Source organism: Camelus ferus, chromosome 4 (assembly GCF_009834535.1).
Source record: "Camelus ferus isolate YT-003-E chromosome 4, BCGSAC_Cfer_1.0, whole genome shotgun sequence".
Taxonomy (NCBI): domain Eukaryota; kingdom Metazoa; phylum Chordata; class Mammalia; order Artiodactyla; family Camelidae; genus Camelus; species Camelus ferus.
Genome location: NC_045699.1, coordinates 56,143,572 through 56,168,563, shown reverse-complemented (window position 1 = coordinate 56,168,563; position 24,992 = coordinate 56,143,572). Strand labels below are relative to the sequence as shown.

General features: G+C 36.7%; 1 protein-coding gene across 2 annotated transcripts in view; it reads right to left on the bottom strand.

The window, feature by feature from the left end:
* Positions 1-526: 526 nt before the first annotated feature.
* HSDL2 (hydroxysteroid dehydrogenase like 2) overlaps positions 527-24,992 on the bottom strand; it is a 63,451-nt gene continuing 38,985 nt past the window's right edge. Inside the window, exons 7-11 of one of the 2 annotated variants that reach the window (XM_006174963.3) lie at positions 24,563-24,757; positions 12,361-12,429; positions 11,230-11,379; positions 8,237-8,365; positions 527-1,142 (exon numbers count right to left, since the gene is read on the bottom strand). In XM_006174963.3, the coding sequence (XP_006175025.1) occupies positions 1,030-1,142; positions 8,237-8,365; positions 11,230-11,379; positions 12,361-12,429; positions 24,563-24,757 (656 nt within the window). In that variant the 3' untranslated portion in view covers positions 527-1,029. Of the gene's footprint in view, positions 1,143-1,179; positions 1,990-8,236; positions 8,366-11,229; positions 11,380-12,360; positions 12,430-24,562; positions 24,758-24,992 lie in introns of those variants that run through there. The other variant, XM_032478203.1, reaches the window with a different exon arrangement.

Here is a 24,992-nt window from a genome sequence, read left to right as displayed (position 1 = left end):
AGCAAGAGAAATTTCTTACAGTTCTGGAGAAGAGTCTAAGATGAAGGTGTCAGTAGATCTGGTTTCTTCTGAGGCCTCTTTCCTTGGCTAGCAGATGACTGCCTTCTTGAGCTGGTACTCACGTGGTCATTCCTGTGTGTGTGCACCCTTGGTCTCTCTTTTGTATCCAGATTTCCTCTTCTTATAAGGATGTCAGCCATACTGGATTAAGGTCCACCCTAAAAGCCTGGTTTAAGTTAATGGCCTCTTTAAAGGCCTGATCTCCAAATACAGTCACATTCTGAGATTTTGGGGGTTAGGTCTTCAACATATGAAGGAGGCATACAATTCAGCCCATAACAACCATCTGTTTTAAAATTTTCATTTCAAAACACTGTGACCAATTGCATACTTTTGGGGAGAAATTATTTTAGGACATTTTCACATACTTTAAAATAGGATACATACTGCAATTAGTTGAATTAAATTAATAATATTTTCCTGTAAGTAACTTATACCTGGAAAGATAGTTAAATGAAAAACTCTGTTTTTATTTAATTAGTCTTCACAAACAGTTGTTTATTAAGCAGTTTATTATGTGCTTTCTGTGAAAATGCATCATTGAAGATCTTCTTTAAAACAAATATATAAAAATTTAAAGTATCATAAAGATTTCACTAGCGTACAATCCAACACTGAAAATTTTAATACAGGCTAGCCTCATTTTACATGGGAAGATTTGAAAAGTTAATGTTACTGTTTGACCCTGATTGACTGACAATACTTTTCCTAGAAGATGATGCCGAATGAGATACAGGACAAAACTCACAAAATTTAAAAACAGAATGTCTTAGAATCCACTTAATGACACTTATGCTTGACTGGCTAGCTGTTTTAATTACAATTTCAAGTCTTATAGATACAGAAATTCTATTTTTTCCAGGACAAACATTCATATCCTTATAATAGGGAAGAAAACAAACATTCGATTTTATCTGTTGAACCCTTTTACTTTTTGAGCTTAGTGGTCAACTTTTTTTTTCTCTTTCTTCACAGCTTGGCATTCATCTGATTCATTAGCTTCTCCAATTTGATTGCTAGGGCCATGTTTCCTTTTACCTTCAATTTTCCTGACATGAATGCCATTGTTGGTTTTAGTTTCCCTAAAATGATACAATGAGAGAGGAAAAAGCAGCCATTAGTGCCCTCAGGGATACAGTGCTTCAAGAACATGAATTGTAGAAAGAATCCCTTTGAGTTCTATAGACCTCTGAAGCACAGGAATTTCTTTTACAGCATATTTTTATCAGTATCTTGGGAATCCCAATTCCTAGACTTAGATGTTAACAATATTTTATTATATAAGAGATAATGTAAAAATAACAATCAACAAAAGATTATACCAAAAAGCTGAAGATGCAACATTTATATACTAGTTAAAGTACAATAAAGAATAGATGGCCCTCAAATGAATTGTGGTAAACATATACTATCCTTTTTAGTTAATTTTGCACTCTATTATGGTTCATTAAACTCTTAACATTCCAAGTTTAGATTCAAAAAGTCATAATGGTGTAAAGGAAATGATCATCAAAAGTATAATGTATGAACACAAAAGTATGTGTTAGCATTATTTTAACCACAGGAATGCCCAGATATAATACAGTGAACATTAAAATAGAATTGTAGCTAATAACAGCATATAATAAAAAGAAGCTCCATGGAGAGAGGAAACTTTCTTTTTATTTGCTACTCTCATTCCAGTGCTGGTACAGGGTCTGGCACACAGTGGAATTAATGAGGAAAATGAGGCTCAGAGAGGATTTTTACATTTATAAGATCACACAGCTTATATGTAACAGTGCTGCAATCCAAAGCCAGGTGTGTCTGATTCTCATTTATAGTTTTCTGATCTATATTATGCCAAATTTATATATAGGGCATGTCTCCAAAAGGCACAATATGTGTCTGCTGTATTAGTAAACCTTCACTAGGACACACACAAGCTCTCTGTAAAAAAAAGAAAAAAAAGTGTGTGGGTTAATATATTGTGTGTATATACTGAGATACTAAACATCTTTAAATTATTCTATATAGAGGTTATATAGCAAAGCATTATAGATTAAATGGAAACCAAAACAACAACAACCCAAAAAACAGAAACAGTTAAAAGCAATTTAGAGGAAACAGAGAGTGCAGGCACAGAAGAAAGCTGAAGCAAAGTAAATGAACAAATTAAAAATTGTGCAATTCATTTCACATTGATAAGAGAAGCTCTAACAACAATGTATTAAGAACAGGGTGCTGGAGGAAAAAGGGGGAGGCAGAGAAGCAGAGGAAAGAGAGAGGAAAAGAAGAGATAAAAAGAGGTAGGGGAAAGAGAAAGAATAAGAATAGCATCAAATTCTCCATGTTAACCTTAGAAGACAGAGCAATGACTCCAAAATTCTGAGCGAAAATGAATTTCAACCCAGAAATCTCTACCCAAATAATCAATATGCTGGGAGAATACAAGCAGTTTTAGATACTCAGGAAAATTACTGTTTGTGTATCCTTTCTAATGAAGCTCCTGGAGATTGTGTGCCACCAAAATGAGGCTGTAAACCACAAAAGATGAAAGGGATACAGGAAACAGGAGACTCAATGCAGGAGAGAGTTAAAGATATTTCTAGGATCAGAGCTGTGTAGCAGACTTGTATCAGGAGGTTATGGGAAGAGTATAGGAAGATATTGTGTAGTTTCCTTTTATGTATTCTAGTGGGGAGGAAACATTATTTATGTCCAGAGTTCTCTCTGAGAGGAAACATATTAATAGAGTACTACTTGACTCAGCAGCAAATTACACCATAATTATAATTACTTAAACATAAGAGTATTGATTTAAGCAAAAATGGTGCGATAACTATATTGGGAGGATGGGAAAGGGGGAGGTGAAGCAGAGTCAAGGTGCTGTAAGAGAACTTAAATCTCATCTATCAGTCTAGTGAATCTAAAGAAAACAATATATGTATAAATATAACATTGAGAAATGTCATGACTGAAAAACATGGAGTAAAATATTGAAAGAAATACCAAAAAGACCTGAAGGAGATTACCTCTGGGGAATGGAAGGGGAAAGGGTCAAAGAACACTTTTTAAAAATAGATACTTTTAAAAATTGATGTAAAATTCACATGACATAAAATTAACCATTTTAAAGTGAATAATTCAGTAGCATTTAAGTGCAGCCACAATGTTGTGCTACCACCACCTCTGTCTAGTCCCAAAACATTTTCATCACCCGAAAAGGAAACCCTACACTCATTAAACACGAGCAGTTCTCACTTCCTCCAAACCCTGGCAACTACCAATCTGCCTTCTGTCTCTATGGATTTACCTATTCTAGTTTTTCATATAAATAGGTTCATACAATATGTGTCTAATATAATATATGTGGTCTTTTGTGTCTACCTTCTTTCACTCAGCATGTTTTCAAGGCTCACCCATTTTGTACCATGAATCAGTACTTCATTTCTTTCCATGCCTAAATAATACTTCACTGTGTATGGGTACACCATCATTTTTTTATCCATTCATCTGCTGATGGACATTTGGGTTGTGTCCAGCTTTTTGGATATTGTGAATAAGTGCTACTATTAACATACGTATAAGTGCATTTGTTTGAGTATCTGTTTCAGTTCTTTCGAGTATATATTTAGGAGTGGAAATGCTGGATCATATAGCAATTCAACGTTTAACTAAACCCTATCCCTATGGTCTGCTGCATTCAATGGGAGAATAGTTTATTCAATTAATGGTGCAAGGACAACTGGATATCAACATGCAAACAAATGAAGGTGGACCTGTACCTTACACCATATACAAATATTAACTTAAAATGGGTCAAGGCCTAAATGTAAGAGCTAAAACTAAAAACTCTTATAAGAAAATACAGGGGTAAGTCTTCAAAACTCAGGTTTGGCAAAGGATTCTTAGATATGGCACCAAAAGCACAAGCAACTAAATAAAAAAACAGATAAACTGGACTTCACCAAAATTAAAAGTGTATCATCAAAAAGGTGAAAATACAGCCCACAAAAAAAACGGGAGAACATATTTGCAAAACATATATCTGATAAGCAATATCTTCTTTATATCTGGGGTATATAAAGAATTCTTAAAACTCAAAAAAAAAAACCACCTTAAAAATTAAAAGAATATCCAATTAAAATGGGCAAAGGACCCCCAATAGTCATGTCTACAAGGAAGATATGCATGTGACCAATAAGTACATGAAAAAATGCGGAAGAGCATTAGTCATTATGGAAATGCAAATCAAAACCACAACGAGGATTACTTCACACCCACAAGGGTTGCTTTTCTTTAAAAAAATGAAAGTAACAAATATTGGTGAGGGCAAGGATATGGATAAATAGAAACCCTCACACACTGCTAGTAGGAATGTAAATGTTCAGTTGCTGTGGAAAACAGTTTGGCAGTTCTTCAGGGTTAAACATAGAATTACCATATGATCCAGCAATACAAGAGAAATGGTGCAAGGACAACTGGATATCTACACAGAAACTTGGACACAAATGTTTATAGCTGCCTTATTTTTAACAGCCAAACAAAATATCTTTCAACAGGTGAACAGATAAATTATATCTGTGTGATGAATTACCAGTCATAAGAAGAAATGAAGTATGGATATATGCTAGATATGAACCTTGGATACATTATACTAAGTGAAAGGAGCCACATAAAAAGGTCACATACTGTATGATTCCATTTATATGAACTATCCGGAACAGGCAAATCCATAGAGAAAAAAAAGCATATTAGAATTGCCATGGGATGGGGGAGGCTGGAATGGGTGTTGCTTAAATGGTATAGTGTGTTCTTCTGGGGTGATAAAAAAATTGTGAAACTAAAGAGAAGTGGTGGTTGCATAACACTGTGAATGCACTAAATTAAATGCTACTGAATTACGTACTTTAAATGGTTAGTTGTATGTTATGTGAATTTCATGTCCATTTTTAAAGATGGGAATTAAATACTGATACATGCCATATCAAGAATGAAACCTGAAAACAAACTAAAAGAAGAAACATGCTGTAAAAAGCCAGTCACACAAAAAATCGCATATTATATGATTCTGTTCATAGCAAATCTGGAATAGGGAAATCTAGAGACACAGGAAGTAGATTAGTGGTTGCTTAGGGCTATGGACGGGAAGTTGGGGGATATGGGATAAATAGCTAATGGGTAGGGGGTTTCTCTTTTTGGGGTGATGAAAATGTTCTGAAAGCAACTATGGTGATGACTGCAAATACCTATGAATATGCTAAAAAAAAAACTTGTGAACTGTATACTTTAAATGACATATACCAATAAATTGAACTAGTAATTTAAAATTTTCCCACAAAAAAATCCCAGGCCCAAATAGTTTCTTTCACTGGTTAATTTGTAGGATACAAAATCAATACATAAAAATCAAATGTATTTATCTATACCAGCAACAAATAATTAAAAAAATAAAATTAAGACAATAATTCCATTCACAATAGCATAAAAAAGAATGAAATACAAATACTTAGGGGAAAAAGCATGAACCATAAAAGAAAAAAAATGACAAGATTAGGCTATCAAACCTAAAAACTTCTGTAACTCAAAAGATACCAGTAAGAAAATGAAAAGATAAATCACAGACTAAGAGAAAATATTTGCAAGTCACATGCATCTAGAATTTATAAAGAAGTCTAACAACTTAGTAATAAAAAGACAAACAAGTCAATTTAAAAAAGAGGAAAACATCTTAAAAGACAGTTCATCAAATACAAATAGCTATTGAGCACATGGAAAGATGCTCAACATCAATAATTTAGAAAATGCAAATTAAAACCACAATGAGATACCACCACACACCCACTAGAAGGGCTGTGACGACAAAGGCACTGCCATTTGCGAGAACATGGATGAACCTGGAGGACGTTATGCTACATGAAATGAGCAAGACATGGAAAGGCAAACTGTATGATCTCACTTACATGTAGAATCTAAAATAGTCAAACTCACAAAGGCAGAGTGGAATGTTGTTTGCCAGGGGTTGGGGAGTTGGAGAAATGGGGATATGCTGGGTCACAGGGTATACACTTTCAGTTATAAGATGAATAAATTCTAGAGATCTAATGTTCAGCAAGCATGGTAAGTATAGTTAATTATGTTGTACTGTATACTTGAAACTTGCTGAGAGTAAATCTTAAGTGTTCTTACAACAGCAACAGAAAGGTAACCATATGAGGTGATGGTTGTGTTAATTAGCTTGACCATAGTAATTTCCCAGTGTATACAAATACCAAGTCATCATGTTATATATCTTAAATATACACAATTTTTATTTATCAATTATCTTAAATATGTAAAATTTTAATTTATCAATCAATAATTATTATTATTAGTGCTATTTAAAAAAGACACCGTTAAGTATTGGAGAGGACTTGGAGAAACCTGAACCTTTATACAATGCTGATGAGAATAGAAAATTAGTGCAAACACCTCAGCAAAGTTTGATGGTTTATTAAAAAGTTATATATCAACTTACCACATGACCCAGCAATTCCACTCTTAGGCATCTACCCAAGAGAAATGAAAATATACATCCACCCAAATATATGAATGAAAACATTCATAGCAGCAATATTCATAATAGCCCCAAACTTGAAATAACCCAAATGTCCACCAGCTGGTGAGTGGATAAGTATGTGATATATCCATATAATGGAATACTATTCCATGATAAAAAGGAACTGAACTATTGATACATGCTACAACACAGATGGCTAAATCTCAAAAGCCTTTTGCTAAGTGAAAGAAGCCAGATACAAAAGACTAAATACTGTTCAATTCCATTTATATGAAATGTCCAGAAATAGAAAATCTATAGAGACAGAAAGCAAATTAGTGTTTGGCTGGCTGGGCAGTAAAATGGGAGACTCAGTGCAAAGAGACACCCTTTTGGGAAGGTGATAAAAATGTTCTTAAACTAGATTATAAGTGATGATTGTACAACCCTATAAATTCAGTAAAAAATCATATATTTCTAATGGGCAGATTTTATGGTATATAAATATTTCAACAAAACTGCTTTTAAAAATAACTAAAGAAACTGCTAATAAGTATAACATCATATATCTATATCTATCTCCCTCCTCCTAGTATATTAATCAGGTAATCTTGTACAGTTTATTTTCTGTTATAATGCTTTGCCATACAGTGGCCTCTGCTGGCCAAAAGGAGAGATTTTTTGATTAGGTGGTTATTACTTGTTTTAAGTTTTTATATTTATAATGTATCCACTATATAGATTAGGTCATAGAAATGGCTATGGTTTCTTAAAAGCTTAAAGTGCTGCCTCTAATAAAACCATGTGTGAATTAACTTACCATTTGGAGTAGTGTTCAAAGAGTAAAAAATAGAAAAAAATTACCCTTGGAATTTTTTCTGGCACAGTTAGAGGGATATGAGCAGAACAGAAAATTATGCAAAAGCTTCTCTTGTTCATGGATTCCACAGAAAGCAGGGTCACTGGGCCACAGGAGAGGGCTGCTGTTTCCTATTATAATAACTGGCAAGACTGAAGTATGACCAAACTCTCAGTGAATGAGGGGCAGCTGAGTTCAGAACCTCTGGTGACCAAGGTATTTTTGGAAATGAGATCTTAGTCCAACTAGTAGAAATGAAGTCTACCTAGGAGTTCTTTTGAATTATCTCTCTGTTCCCAATATTATCTTTTTAGCTTCTCAGTCATGCAAAAAGGAAATTCTGACACCTACTCCCCACTCGGCTGAAGTAGAAGGGGCAGTGGAGGTACCAGTAAAAACTACGTGCTCGTCAGCATCAAGAGCTGCTAAGATTACACTGCCACAAACACTTAGGAGTCTTGATCGTTTGGAAAGAAAAAAGGCAAACTGTTGGAACAAAACTTTCCTTGAACAATCAATAAACTAAGAAAATTGGGGGTGGAGGGTGGGAAGGGACAGACAGGATTTCAAAATTGTAGAATAGATAAACAAGATTATACTGTATAGCACAGGGAAATATACACAAGATCTTACGGTAGCTCACAGAGAAAAAAATGTGACAATGAATATACATATGTTCATGTATAACTGAAAAATTGTGCTCTACACTGGAATTTGACACAACATTGTAAAATGATTAAAAATTAATAAAAAATGTTTAAAAAAAATAAAATAAACTAAGAAAATTGAAAACTCACCTGAAAACATTTTTACAAAATCGTCAGTAGACATACTCATCACCACATCTGCCCGATCAGAGGGCTCTCCATATCCGACGTTCCCACCCTTGCTTTTAAGATCAAGAAACCATGTTCCACCATCTTCACCTACACAGAAGATAAAGATATAGAAATAAATGCCAAAGAAGCTCTATTCTTCTTAAACTTAATTAGAATACAGTTAGAATCTTGTATAATGCTGTTTCCCTGGTTAAGATCCCCAGGCCTTCATGAACTGCAGCCAATATTCATTAACTACTTGTTAAGGCATTAGACTGGGTTCTGAAGACTCTGCAACAACATGGTTCTTACAGAAGAGGAGGTGGAGGGTGATGTGGAATCAGGAAAGCCCAGCTGAAGCTGAGATTTAAAAGTTAACTAAAAATTAAATAGATGAGGAATTGAAAAAAGTACAGTAGGACTGGAAGGTAGAAAGAGAGTGGACAGTGGGCTCAGGTGAGCTCGTAAGGCGGTCCAGACACAGAGCGCAGTGAGCCGGTAAAGGATTCCCTGACTTCATCCTAAGGGATATGCTGTGGAAGGAGAATAACAATAGGTTTGTGTTTTAAACAGACCACCCTAAAAGCAGTATAAAGAATATATTGGAGAGGGATGAAGAGGATGCAGAGGACAGTTTAGGATGGTTCTGTGGGTGTTCAGGAGTTTGGCTTTGTATGCCTGGATTAGGACTGTGGCAGTGGGAATGGAGAAAAGCAGACTTATTTGAGAGATAACTTCAAAGGATTACTACAAAACTACTAGGTAACTGATTGGATATGAAGATGAAAAGGTAGGGAGGGTGCATAAGAATGATTTGCTTTGCTAGTTTTTAGCTTGGGAAGCTGGTAAATACTGGTGTGTTTTTTACTAAGAAAGGACTATTGAAGAAGAGCAGATTTAACAAGTAGTGCCAAAGACAGGTATTGGGAATGGTGAGTTATTATGGACATTTTCAGATTGAGGCATCTTTGTGACAGACAAAGGGAAAATGTCAAATGAAGTCTGACTAGTCTAGGAAGATGGATACAAAAGCAAGCAGCTTGGATGGTCACTGAAGCCATGTGAGTGGCTGGGTTTCCTGGAGAAAGTCTGTAGAGTAACCTACAGTAAAAGAGTGCTAAGACAGTGGCCTGAAGAATACCAACATTTAAGGAAAGAACAGAAAAGCATCTGGCACAGCAGGCTCACAAGCCATGATTACAGACAGAGAAGAAAAGCAAAGAGGCATTTCCAGAAGGAAAAAGTGGTCAACAGCATCAAATGTTGCAGAGAGATGACAAGGTAAGAATGACAAACACACAGAAGTCACCAAGGACCTTGGTGAGGGCAAATTCAGTTGAATGGAGAAAAATGACAGCAAAGTGCACTGTAGATGAAAATGAGTTTGGCTCTGAAAAAGAAAGATGGGGGTGGGAGGTATGATTGAGAAGGTTGCTATTGTTGTTGTCATGTTTTGTTTTAAAGATAGAACAGACTTTGAGAATGTTAAAATACTCCTGGGAAGGAGGCTTCAGGAGGAACGGGTGGAAGAGAGGGCATAATTAATACCAAGTCCTGGAGGAGGTCAGAGGAAATGGGATCTAGAACTTTGCTACTCAGAGTGGGACTCATGAACTGCAGTACTGTCATCACTGTCGGAAATGCAGACTTCAGACCCTACCCCACATCTACTGAATCAGATTCTACATTTTGGCATGACCCCCGGTGATCAGTGTGGACATTAAAGCTTAGGACACATGGATCTGGAGTTGAGCTCTCTGTCTGCTGGGAGGGGAGGAAGAGAGGTCAATGACTACAACAGTTTGATATTAGATGACAGAAAGTTGAAGTAATTTCTGTCTGTAGACTTCCCTTATCTCTGGGCAAGAGGAGGTGGGATTACCTGCAGAAACTGGCAGGGAAGTGGTGGAGGGAGAGATGGGGGATTTGAGGAACACTGAGAGATTTAAAATAGTCACTGTGGAAAATGAGACTATGAGCTGTCCACAGAAACAGAATTCTGATGTGCTGCTTAGACCCCAGTTGGAAAAGGGCAATGATGAATTTTTACTGGTACAGATTCACTGGGTGGTGTGATTCCCCCCCCCATTTCTCTACCAAGACGTAGCAGCCTGGATGCAAGTATGGGGCAACCAAATAGTTTGATTTATCCAGGACTAGGATTTTGATGGTGACATAAGCACAAGGTCAAGTTCAGGGTACAGGTAAGAGAGTGATTGAAGCAGTGGACCATGGATTCTAAGGGAAGGAAGTAAAAACAGGAAGGTGCAGATAGATTAAGATAAAGGAGAGGAGACAACAGATTAAAAAACTGATTAATATCAAAGTTTTTGTACAATGGGACTGTGGTAGCTAATTCTTGAAACTATCATTACCATGTATTAATACTATATTGAGAGAACAATATTAAGAGGTTTTAAAAGCTGACCACATTCAGACTGACCTGAATAATCTCAAAGATAAAAATGGCAAGTACCCATGGTTGATGCTAATTTACTGTCATGATCCATATACCCTTCTAAATGGGATTGTCTCTCAGTTACATTTGCCAAGGAGTTATTTAACACTGGAAATATCTGTAGTGAAATTTTATTTTATGTATCTGTCCGTATGCGCTGATATTAACTTTAAAATATAAATCAGTAGAAGAGAGAACTACAAAAACAACTAGAAATCAAGTATATCATTAAATGTGGAATGACCAGTTTAAAATAAGTAGATATAATTATGGGTCAACATATATGAACCCCATGGTAACCACAAATCAAAAACCTATAATAGATACACAAAAACCAAAAAGGAATGAACCCCAAAATACAAACGGGTAGTTATTTGTTCTTCTTGAATGTCTACATTCTAGGGTAAGGGTTCTGGATATAGCCAACTATCCAGGTGATTACTACTGGAGGCTGATGTTCTTCTAAGGGAAAGATCCGACTTTGTTTCGTAAAAGCTCCAGAAGTCATCCTTACCTGAGAGTTCAAACTGATAGACTGCTTGTGTGGCTTTAACGACGTCATCGCTGAGAGAGTCCTTAACAATTCTGAACGTTTCTTCCACAGCTCCAGAACGTGGTTTTGGTGGTGGCTGCAGCGTCTCTTCTTTCAATTCTGGAATAGCACCTATAAAATATTATTGATAAGTGGCTTTAAAACCTAGGCAATGTATGGTCACACACAGAATTAATTAACTAGCAGAACAGACTTGCTACCAATTAGACCCATTTGATCAAACTGACCTTAAATACATTTAGTGGCATCTAAAAGCATAATCAAACTGATGGAATAACAGCCAAACACATTAGTTATCATTGTAAATGTAAATGGTTTATACTCTTCAAGTAAAAGACTAACTCAGATTAGGTTAAAAAAAAACTGCTAAACTATACAGTGTTTATAATAAACAGATCCAGATAATTAGAGTTTCAAGTGGTAACAATTAATCACTCCTTTATCATCACCTCTGAAAAAAGAAAATAAGAAAAGAAGACCCTGGAGTCAGAAAGATGATCAGAATATCAACTGTGTAAATTAGTGAAGATGAATCAGAGATTGTAGTTTGAATCAACAGCCAAGTGAACTTCCTAATAACTTTACCTCTAAATTAAACTTATCTACCTTGTCACAAAGATTAAAATTAAAATGGACCAATAATTCAAGGGGGCTATCGTTTCTAAATTACAAAAACAAAACAAAGTAAAACCAAGACCTCCTTTGAAGTTAATGTCTCCCATAAAGTAGTCACATAGCATAATCACTGAGAATAGTGTTAGACGTACTTTGATGAGACACGTTTTTCCTCAAAATAAAGTATTAATACAAAACACGTAAAAATGGTGCCAAGGAAAAGAAATAAAACCTCTACAAAGATTTTTCTTTTAAAAAACAACTTAAAAAAAAAATCAAATGAAAAGAATATACCAAGAACTTGGGTAGACAGAAAAGGAAACTTTCTTTGCTAGAATTAACTAAGACACTACTTGTCTAGTTTAAATTACAGAATAGCTTAAAAGCAGAAGGCAGAAATGTCCAATTCTATATTTTAGAAAAAATACACGAGCTAGTAGCTTTATTTTCCTACGTAAAATATGGTCTACATCTTACCATGTGATTCCATTTTCTTAGTAGTATCTGGCTGTTCATCCAAGAAGAAATCTGGTATCAAAGGATGGCCTGAAAAATTGACCCCCAAAATAATCAGGTTAATGTAACAACTTCAATATAGTAAGATTTTAACAACTGTTTAATAAACATTACATCTGCTTTTACTTTATTGATCATTCTGATGCTGTGGAAAAGACCCTCATGAGAACTGTCAAACTATCTGATCTTCATTTGTGAAGGAAAAGCCCAGCTGGGCTAACGAGCTAAGTCACAAATCTAAGTGTGATAAGTGTCGGTTTACTGATCTAAGTTCTGCTGGGCTAACTCATAAATCTGACGTTTAGTGTCAGTTTACTGGGCTAACAAGCTAACTCGTAAATCCAAGCTCAACAAGTGTCAGTAACGTGATCTGTTCCAAATTGATAAGCTCCAGTGTACTGATTCCTTGCTTTTTGTTGTTTGAACCTTATTGGCTAATAGCCCCACACTTGTAATTAACCCTATAAAACCTCATGTGCACGTCTTGGAGGTGCTCAGAGCTTCGGAGCAGAAGCCCCTCTGAGCCCGCCGGCGTAATAAATCTGAGTACTCCAACCCTCCGAGTGGTGCTTGTTTCTTGGCTGGCCTGTCATTTCCGTAACACATTAAGCTAAAATACTTTTCCTGTAACCCAGTTATCCTCCTTTACTATGGCAAATTTCATCTTTAAGATCCAACCAAAGAGACCACTGTGACATCAAGGCCTTAACTGCTCTCCCAAGAGCCCTGGCCCCTTCTCACCTTCTGTCCTACAGCTCAGGACCTATTTCTTACCTGGCCCCCCTGAGAAATGGGGGTTCCTCAAAAAGAAGAACTTGTTTCCCATCTCTGTCAATGTGTGTCTGTCTTTCCCTCTTAGAAGATTAAAAAAACTGGAGGGCAGGAATGCTGGTCTTTTTTATATCCTAACACTTAATCATACTACCTAACACTTGATAAGAATTTTACTTTAAATTAAAAATAAGGCAGGCCCACTGAGCCCCACTGAGCTTCTTGGTACTCCTTACATGTTCTAGTGAGTTCTCCTGATGTTGGGATCTCAGGATCTCACTGTGCGGGTGATGATCCTCAAGATTTTATTTGAGCTGGTTTTCACTTAAAACCTGGAGTCTTAAGGGGCACACCAGTGCACTTCCTAGGCCTGGACCCAGGGGGGTCTGGGCAAGAGGGAAACATAAGTGGCTGGGTGTTTGTTAAATTTGGCTTCAATTGAAAGAAAATGAGTTGATATATGGTCTGAACAAAACTTTTGCTAGTGAAATGAGACTTAACTATTGAGCTCTGAAGAATAAAGGGGTATTTTGCTCCTCCTGGCCACATGGCATCCTCAAGTGTCTTAGGATCAATCCTTGAGACATGCAGTGGTCCCATATGGGAACCTCACCACGACCATGAAGTAAATACTGTGTCTGAGGGTGTGACAAAGGCCAATCGCCTAGCTTTCTGAGCACCCATGATGGTTTTAGGCTGTCTTGGGGAGAAAACAAGCCACATAAAAGAAGTCAAACCAACCCAAGGCTCAGAAGCAGCACACATGATCCACCACACCGTTGTCAAAGTTGTTCAGATCATATCTCATATTGAAACGGAGCAGGACCCTGTGTGGCCCTCCCCAGTACAAATCCTCTCCGTGTCCCTCATTTCTTGTTTGTAGGAAATAGGCTTCATTCAGCCTCCCTGACCTTCCCTGAGTGTCAAAGAGCAGATTTAAATATTAATAATCAGGGGTGGGAGGGAATACAGAGAAAAGGGAGGGATAGTCCAGAAACAACAGTGCAACCTTGAGGCAGGGGCCTGGTTCCTCCTCAAGGATTATACTTAGCAAAATCTTTGAGTTCTGCAGGGACTAGGGCTCCCACCCGGGTGAAGGATAGTAACTTCAGACTGAGCCTAAGATTCCTGGAGCACTGCCCTGTGACCTCACCACCAGCCAATCAGAAGAAAGTTGTACACTCTGCAGCCCTCACCCCAAATTTTGCCCTTTAAAACTTCTCCCTAAAAACTACTGGGGATTTCAAGGTTTTTGAGCATGAGCCACATGCTCTCCTTGCTTGGCCCTGCAATAAACCTTGTTTTGCTCCAAACTCTGATATTTTCGTTTGTTTGGCCTCACTGTGCATCAGGCACACAAACTTTTATAATAATATCTCAATTAGGCTACAAAATTAATACTGGGAAATGGTGCCTCAAAGGCCAAACAGCTCCCATGCAAACTGCCACCTATGGGAATACTGGCTGGGTTTACATATGCTTGCAAATACTTAATTGGGAACTAAAGGAAATTGGGACCTGAAATGGCCAAGTTGGGGTTCTTCTGACACTCCAAAACTGAATTTTGAGTGCGCAGTTGAAACAGTTTTCTATGCCTGCAGGGTCTACTGAAAATAACAGTGGTATTGTTCTCTTTCCTAAAATTAGATTAGCAGGGAAAAATATTTGTAGGGCTAGCCCTATGGATCCTTTTAATTGGAGAAACATCTAAATTGTTAATATTCTACACAGCTTTCATCTTAAACTATTGTACCTATTTTAATTGGTATGCAGAAGCCCCAAAAGACTTAAAAATTCCAAAATATCCTCATTGAAATATTTGTTGCAGAAGGATAATGAAAGTAGTGACATAAAAAGTACCTAAAATTTTAACTACTGCTCCCCTCTAGCATTTATTTGAGTACTCATTCTAGTAATCTCCTGAATTGCCTTTCCACTCAGAAGGCACTACTGAGACAGGAGGGAAGGGGGCAGGGCACAGCCATTCAAGGAATATACAGCAATTAACACTAAAATGGTGGAAGATTCAACTCCCAGTAGGCCTTGAGGATCAACATGGCAGGAGATTTGACTTCCAGAAGACCTTGAGCTTCATTATATACTCATTGTAATATATTAACAAGATAAATAACATGCCCACAGGTGCCATGACAGTTCCAAGGCTAAACATAAAAGGTCAAGCCAATTCCCAGGAATCCCAGCACCTTTCCCAGCATAGTTCCTCCTACTTGTTAGCATATAAAGCTAGCGAGCCCATAAAAACTGGCAACACCACGTCTCCTGGCTGCCTCTCTCGCTCATCCCCGCACTCTGTCTATCTATGGAGTGTGTATCTACTTTTACTTTAACCTGAGCACCCAACTCCCACACCTTGTGGGCTTTCTCTTGCCTTCTGAAACAGCCTACAATCTATGTAGTATGTATCTCTCTAAATAAATCTACCTTTACTCAACTGTGGCTCACTCTTGAATTCTTCCCTGTGTGAAGCCAAGGACCCACACTTGGCATGTCCCAGGGGCTCCACTGAGACCTGAAACATGGCCCTCCTCTCGCTCCACATTCGTTTTTCCTGTATCACTATATCCTGTATTTAATAATGGGACCACATGAGGCTGTAGGCAAACTTCTTTGGGTCAAAGGCCTGAAACTGAGGATCATAGTTAGAAAACTTCTTCAACCCTGGGAGGATCCCCAAAAGTGTTTGTAAATAGATTGCCAAAATGGGAGGTCTTTCTAAATTGGCCATAGCTAGTATTTGGGGCCTGCGAGGAATTTCGTGGGGAGGACTTATCCCCTCAGATAAATTAAAGTAAAACAATCCAACACAGGTGAATGGGTGTGTCAGCCGTTTAATATCACTGAGGTGGCCACCCAATTCTTTGAGGAAAAAAAATCTTAGTCTTAGAAATCTAGTCTTTATACGATCAGAGTTGCGGCTCCAGAAATAATGCAAAACCCACCAATCCTTTTACCATGCCCTAAATGCCCCTGTTTATCTTAAGAGGCCTGTAAGTATTGAGGGAAGAAAAATGTTTTTCTTAGCCTTAAGGAACAAAGTCATCCTAGGAGGAATTTGCCTTTCTTCTTCCATGCCTTTGAGATGCAAATATGTTACCTGGTCTTCTCCAGGAACCTCTTTCTCTGCCATCTTTTTAAAATGCAAATTTTGGGAAACGGGGTAGGTAACCTGGAGCTTGACTTGTCAGAACAAATAGAAATCTTAAATGTCTTCCACAGACATTAGTAAAAATGTTTAACCATCTAGCCAGGTGACCTTGATTTGTTCTATCCGCTGGAAACCCAATTTGAATCCAATGTCTTTTGTAATTGATGGGTTTTACATTGTTGTACCTGATTTATGGCTGAAATTTTGGAATGGGAACTGAAAGAGCAGGAAACCAACAAGATGGGTATGGAGTTGTTCAGGCCTGTACTTCCAGCTAAACTGATCTTATGACTAACATGCACCCCACCCTATGCATTCTTTTCTTAGCATAACTTATCCTTTTACCCTAGAGGTCTTGAAAGGTCATGGACTGAACCTCAGGGAAATGGGCAGACCCTCTTAAATTCCTCCACAACAGCAGTAAGTGCCTATCAAGATGAAAAGAATGTAGCCCCTGTTAAACTCCCTGACTGTTATCATTTTTTTTCCCATTATCCATTTTTTCCCATAAAACCTCAAGACCCTAACCCCAAGATGGGGTCCCAGTCTTTAAGGCATTAGCCTACTGTGACTCTGTTTGCCTGGCAAAGCAATAAAGCTGTTCTTTTCTATCCTCCCAAAACTTTGCCTCGAACTCTCAATTCAGTTATTGAAGGAATAGAAAGAGAACTAACAAACTGACTTCCCTGATGCAAAATCCATTTGCCGATTCATTATTTTTTTGCAAATAACTTTAACCCAGAGGCTATGCTCCGGGGAGGAGATAACAGGCTGATAATCTCAGACGAATGGACAGACCCTCCGGAGTTCCTCCTGAAGATTCATTGAGGTTAAGAGGAATCTAGCAACCTGCAAAATGCCCTGACTGTTACCACCTTTTCTATAAAATCTCAAGGCCCCAACCCCCTGACTGGCTCATAGTCTTTAAGGCATTAGTTTGCTGTGACTCCCTTTGCGGGCAAAGCAATTAAGCCGTTCTTTTCTATCGTCCCCAAACTGCCTCCGACTCAACTCAGCTATCAGGGTACTGAGGTTTTTCCGGCAACAGAACTATGAGGTCTCTGTGTTTGTATCTATATGTGTATCATAAATGTATGGTATTGCCAAAATTAATTTGTAAAAGAGCTCTATTTAATTGACTTAAAGGAAATTAATTCTTAAATAAATAGAAATATAAAAGAAACTGGCCAGAATGAAAATCGGGTTCACGTGACCTAGAAAATATTCAGTCCTGAATTGATACCTGGTATTGAAGCTAGCTTAAACTTAATACTTTGATTAATACAGATATGTCTTTAGAGCCACCAATATTAGGTATACTACTTTCATTGCACCTAGTTTATTAGAAATCAAATAAGACATTATTTCTGTTACAAAGTTTGCCACCAAGAAAAATAATGATATGACAAAACTTTTAAGTAAATAAAATAGAGGTAAATGAGAAGAGCTTTTAGGTAAACTCTTTAGAAATAATTGGGTTTTGGGAATGTCTGCTTTAAGGACAGTATCTCTAGATTTTGGTAATTTGAAACTAAACCAAGTTAAACAAGAATTCATTCACTATCCAGGTCACTTCAAATAGAATAAAATACTAGGGCATTAACTGCTGGGCAGGTCTAACTTTACCCACCTTTGCCTTCTTAGGAGAGGAAGACTAAAGACTAAAGCTTGTCAATCAGGAAATGCTGGTATGACAAACAGTTTACTATTATTTGCTTCTTGGTTTTCACCAGAGATTAACGTTTTAAGGTTAAGAATAAGGGAACATTTCAGTACACAAGGAAAGTAGGATGTGTCTTTTCAGCAAAGAAGGTATGAGGAATGAAAATGCACTTTGTTAAAGGAAAAAGGTGGTTTTATTGTAGAGCTGGTTTCTGTTTCTGAATGGAAAAGAAAGTGAGGGACAGATTATTATGGATACAGAAAGTTGTAGAAGGTTTATGGAGGAAGAACAGAATTTTTGTGCATAGTATGGCTCTCCTGGCCTTTTAAAGTTTAATCTGAGATTCTTCATGAAAAGTTCCAGCACAGCCAATTTTAAAAAGTCTATATGGTAAATTAACCAGGTATTTGGTAGAAATGAGGGTAATTTTAGAGAGAAAAAGATTATGTTTCAGTGAATACTAAATTCTACTTTAGTTAACTGAGATCTGTATTTAGTGGCTAAGAGACCTCCCAGATAGTTCCTTGCAAAGCTGAGTTATTAAAAGGACACTCTTAAGTTTGTTCCTGAAGTTTATCGCACTAATCTAATTTTGGATTAAGATTGGACTTGCCAGGATCTGCAACCAGAAGATTATTCATACTGGAAAAGACATCAGATAAAGGACTCTGCCATGTTGGATAAAAGAAGGAATGCTCAGCACCATGCAAGCTAATGTTACCACCATTATCACTAAATGAGATTCCTTCTCCTTGGCCAATTAATGATGACTGTTCTGGCCATAGGTAGTTCTTTACATTAGATGTTGAATACTGGGTAGTTCCTAACAGGACCCGCTGGATTTATGGAACAAGTTTATGACTGTGGCTCTCCCCAGGTTGGTCAGGGAGATGCACAAATGGTTTCTCTTGGGTTCAAGGTCACTTACAGGCAGCCTTGGAAACAGCCCCTGCCAATCTGTCAATCTGCCTTTAGTGCAGTCACACTGGTTTCTACCCGTTTTCCAATGGTATGACACTTTGGCTATGACATTTGTTAACTCATGACCCATGAAGAGTCAAATTTCTGCTCTGAAAAATCCATTTCCCAGTTTAGGGGAAACACTAAGAAAATAGTTTGGTTCAGGAGGATTCTGGCTTAAATCTTTGCTAATGACATTGTCCCTACTACCAATTTAAATTACAGTTTGTGGAACTTATAAGGTCATAGTTTCTTGCCTTTCACACTGTGTGTCATCTGTTTACACAAGATTAATGATGTCTAAACGACTTGAAACTATAGATCACCTCTATAGTGCTCCACAAAATAATGGGGATATGCAATGCACATGTGGAAAACTGGCTTAAGTCCCTTATTAAACAACCTAGAATTGGCTGTCAATCCTGGCAGAACATTCTGCTAGTATAACCCCCAAAAGGAGAGAACTAGGCTATTAGGACCTGGCATCAAGGAACATGATGGACACTGGCAGGCAAGCAGCCACCCAAGCTTAAGGGACCAAATATTTGATCACCTAATGCTTTCTACTGAAATATTAATGATCAATAGAGGGAAACTGTAAAACAAAGTTCATATTTTATAGTAAGACAAGAAATTTTTAAACAAAAAAATTCTTCTCCGTCCTTTGGCCTCCTCCCTCTCGCACTGTGGATTCTGTGTCTGCATTATGCATCTACCAAAGTTCTCCCATTAGCAGGAAAACCTGCTCAACCATAAAGAGTAACATTCTCCTAGCATCAACAAGGCAACACCTTAAAAGATAACATTCCTTCTCGATCTTGTAAGGGGGCGCATGACCCAACAGAATGACGCTTAGATCTGGACTATGTAAACTTCAATAATACATGTGTCTCAAAAAACTTACATAACTGTACCTTGATTTCTAATAGGTGGAACAGTTCTCAGAGCTTTCTGAGATGCTCTTCTCAGGCTATAATCCTCAAATTTGGGTTGAGTAAAATTTTCCATTTCTTTCTTAGATCAACTGATCAATTTTTCATTGATGCTACCAAAAAAAGATCTTTGAGATGGTAGGAGAGGGTTAGTCGTTTTTAACAGAGAGTTAGAAAATATAAAGAAAAACAAAACAGAGTTGAAGAGTACAATAAGTGAAATGAAAAATACATTACGAGGAATTAATAGTAGAATAAATGAGGCAGAAGAATGAATCAATGAGCTGGAAGACAGAGTAGTGGAAATCATTACTGCAGAACAGAATGAAGGAAAAAGAATGAAATACATGAAGACAGTTTAAGAGACCTCTGGGACAACATCAAGTGCACTAACATTCATATTATAGGGGTCCTAGAAGGAGGAGAGAGAGAAAGGGTCTGAGAAAATATTTGGAAAGATAACAGCTGAAAAATTCCCCGACCTGGGAAAGGAAATGGTCACCTAAGTCCAGGAAGTGCAGAATCCCATACAAGATTAACCCAAAGAGAAACATACCATAAAGACTGTTACAAGAGAAAAAAGACACTATATAAAGATCAAGGGATCAATCCAAGAAGAAGATATAACAAATTATAAATATATATACACCCAACATAGGAACACCTCAATATATAAGATAAATGTTAACAGACATAAAAAGAGAAATTGACAGGAACAACAACAACAGCTGGGGACTTTAACACTCCACTTACATCAAAAGATAGATGATCTAGACAGAAAATCAATACAGAAACACAGGCCTTAAATGACACATCAGACCAGATGGACTTAATTGATAATTATAGCGCTTCCCATCCAAAAGTAGCAGAATACACTTTCATTTCAAGCGCAAATGGAACATTCTCCAGGATAGATCACATGTGGGCCACAAAGCAAGCTGCTATAAATTGAAGAAAGTTGAAATTATATCAAGCATCTCTTCCAACCACACACACACACACAAAAATAAAAGAGAAGATCAATGAACCTAAGAGCTGGTTCTTGGAAAAGATAAATACACTGATAAACCTTTAACCGGACTCATCAAGAAAAAAAGGGAGAGGGCTCAAATCAATAAAATCAGAAATAAAAAAGAAGTTACAACTGACACCACAGAAACGCAAAGGACCATAAGAGACTACTACAAGCAACTATGTGATAATCAAATGTACAACCTAGAAGATAGGACAAATTCTTAGAAAGGTATAATCCTCAAGAAAATATGAACACACCAATTACCAGTACTGATAGTGAATCAGTAATTTAAAAACTCTCAACAAACAAAAGTCCAGGACAAGACAGCTTCACAAGTGCATTCTACCAAACATTCAGAGAAGACTTAACACCTATCCTTCTGAAACTATTCAAAAAAATTGCAAAGGAAGGAACACTTCTGAACTTAGTCTATGAGGCCATCATCACCCTGATAGCAAAATCAGACAAAGATACCACAAAAAAAAAAAAAAAAAGGAAGAAAGAAAGAAAATTACAGGCCAGTATCACTGATGAACAAGGATGCAAAAATCCTCAACAAAATACTAGCAAATCAAATCCAACAATACATTAAAAGGTATAAAAGATTATACCATGATCAAGTGGGATTTATCCCAGGGATGCAAGGATTTTTCAATATCTGCAAATCAATGTGACACACCACATTAACAAACTGAAGAAAAAAGACCATATGATCATCTTAATGGATGCAGAAAAAGCTTGTGATAAAACTCAATATCCATTTGATAAAAACTCTCCAAAAAGTGGGCAGAGAGGGAACATACCTCAACATAATAACCATATATGACAAACCCACAGCTAATGTCATACTCAACGGTAAAAAGCTGAAAGCATTTCCTCTAAGATCAGGAAGAATACGAGGATGCCCACTATTGCCACTTTTATTCAACATAGTCTTAGATGTCTTAGCCACAGCAATCAGAGAAGAAAAAGAAAATAAATGAAATCCAAATTGGAAAAGAAGTAGTAAAACTTTCACCGTTTGCAGATGACATGATACTATACATAGAAATCCTAAAGCAACTACCAGAAAACTACTAGAGCTCATCAATGAATTTGGTAAAGTTGCAGGATACAAAACTAATACACAGAAATCTGTTGGATTTCTATATACCAACAACAAAATATCAGAATGAGAAATTAAGAAAACAATCCCATTTACCATCACATCAAAAGGAATGAAATACCCAGGAATAAACCTTCCTATGGAGGCAAAAGACGTGTACTCCAAAAACTATAAGACACTGATGAAAAATAAAAGATGACACAAACATATGGAGAGAAATAACTTTTTCTTGGATTGTAAGAATCAATATTGTTAAAATGATCACACTACCCAAGGCAACATACAGATTCAATGCAATTTGTATTAAACTACCAATGGCATTTTTTACAGAACTAGAACAAAAAAATTTAAGATTTGTATGGAAACACAAAGACCACAAATATCCAAAGCAATCTTAAGAAAGACCAGAACCGAAGGAATCAGGCTCCCTGACTTCAGGCTATACTACAAAGCTACAGTAATCAGAGCAGTATGGTACCAGCACAAAAACAGACATACATATCAATGAAACAGAATAGACGGTCCAGAAATAAATCCTCACACCTATGGTCGATTTATCTGTGACAAAGGAGGCAAGAATATACAATGGAGAAAAGTCAGTCTCTTCTATAAGTGGTGCTGGGAAAACTGTGGACAGCTATGTGTAAAAGAATGAAATTAAAACATTCTCTAACACCATATACAAAAATAAACTCAAAATGGATTGAAGACCTAAATGTAAGACCAGGTACTCTAAAATTAAAGGAAAACATATGCAGAACACTCTTTGACATAAATCACCTGGAAGACATGGAAGCAACCTAAATTTCCATCGACATATGAACAGATAAAGAAGATGTGGTGTGTGTGTGTAATGGAATATTACTCAGCCATAAAAATGAATGAAATAATGCCATTTCCAGCAATATGGATGGACCTAGAGATTATCATACTAAGTGAAGTTAAGTCAGAGAAAGACAATTATCATATGATATTTCTTTTATGTGGAATCTAAAAAGTGACACAAATGAACTTATTTACAAAACAAAAATAGACTTACAGACATAGAAAACAAATATGGCTATCAAAGGGGAAAAGAGGGTGAGGGATAAATTAGGAGTTTGGGATTAACATATACACAGGACTATATATAAAATAGATAACCAAGAAGGACCTACTGTATAGCACAGAGAACTACTCAAAATCTTGTAATAACCTATAATGGAAAAGAATCTGAAAATGAATGAAAAAATATATATATACACTCACATGCATATCTGAATCACTTTGCTGTACACCTGAAACTAACACAACATTGTAAATCAACTATACTTCAATTAAAAGAAAAAAGGAAGTTAAATGTAAAGTGATAACTACATTGTACCCGGAGCCAGAAGACATGACCTAGGTCTGGTTCAAGTTCTGTCACTTATTACCTGACAGCTCTTAGGCAAAGCTTAATCTCTTTGAGCCTGTTTTTCTACTATAAATATTAACTACTAAATACTATGATTGTATTACATGCCAAGGCACTGTGACAAGAACAGTGTATACATTATTGCATTTAGTTCTTTGAAAAATCCTGTGTAAAAGGTATCATTCCCTTATTTTTACCAATAAGGAAAGTGAGGCTCAGAGACAGCAGGTGACATACCCAAGGTTGTCCAGCTAATGAGCAGCTGAACCAGAATCTGAACTGGGTTATCTTCTCCCAAACTCCATGTTCCTAATCAGTGTACAATATTGCTTCCTTCACAGGATTGCTATGAAGGATAAACAGATACTGTATATAAAAGTGTCCTGTAAAGAGCTATATTTAATTCAATTCAGTTCAAACTGAGGAGGCAGGGATGATAAAAATACAAATGTGGTTTCTGTCACCTAGAAGTTCAACCTAATTAATAATATTTAAAATATACTTTTGCACAAATAAACATAACTTTCATTTTGGCTACACTGTCTTGTTATATAGTATATATTATAGTTGATACATTAAGTAAAAATGCAGTTTCATCACCATCATCTGCAATTACAACAGGAAGAATTATTTTTGAACAAGGGGCCTTCTGAGAACTTGAATCACACCCTTGTATGTGGGACAGATTGTGCTCATTCAGCTTCACCATCTATCAGGAAGTTACTCTCAGAGACTGCACTTAAAAGATAAACATTTGGAAAGAGCCTGTAATCTTACAAAGTTTTTTGTGAAAAACTCACCACTGTATCATCTTTTACCATATCCTTGAATAAAATCTTTACTGGGTGATTTTAAGATCAACTTAAAAAATTAATTTTCCTTTTTGGCTTCAAGATTTGGAAATGGCTAAAAGCTGATGTGAACTTCTGAATCTGCATATCACTTAAAAAGCCTTCAACTCATTTCAGCTTTTAAAATAATACATTCATTTTATAATTATATAAACACACGCACACACACAAAATGTATATCCATTGCAGAAAAATAGTACATTCATTTTATAATTATATAAACACACGCACACACACAAAATGTATATCCATTGCAGAAAATACGGAAAAACACATCATTACTTTTGAAAACTGTAAGCAGTACCTGGTGCAATGGCGTAGACATCAAAATTTTTTATTCCTTCTTCTTTTAAGATATTTTCATCAATAATAAAGTTGCCAGTAAAACTTTTTGGCTTTTTGAAAATGCAGTATGCGGCATCTGCAATGATATCAACTTTTCTGCATTGTCTTTTGATACCAGATCCTCCCAGCATATCCATAGCAGCAGTGTGTATGGCTGTAGAAAAAAACCGAACACATATATATGTAACTCCAAATCAAATAACAGGACTATGGAAGTAACAAGCAAGACAGCTAATCTCTCTCTAGTTCAGCTGATGAGTGTAAAGGATTTGCTGAACGTTTTGTTGACGTAATTGGGGAGAAAACACATACATGTTCCTTACCCAACATAACACTGCCTCATAAAGAACTCCTTCATGAGACTCATAGCAAAATTCCATTAGACTTCT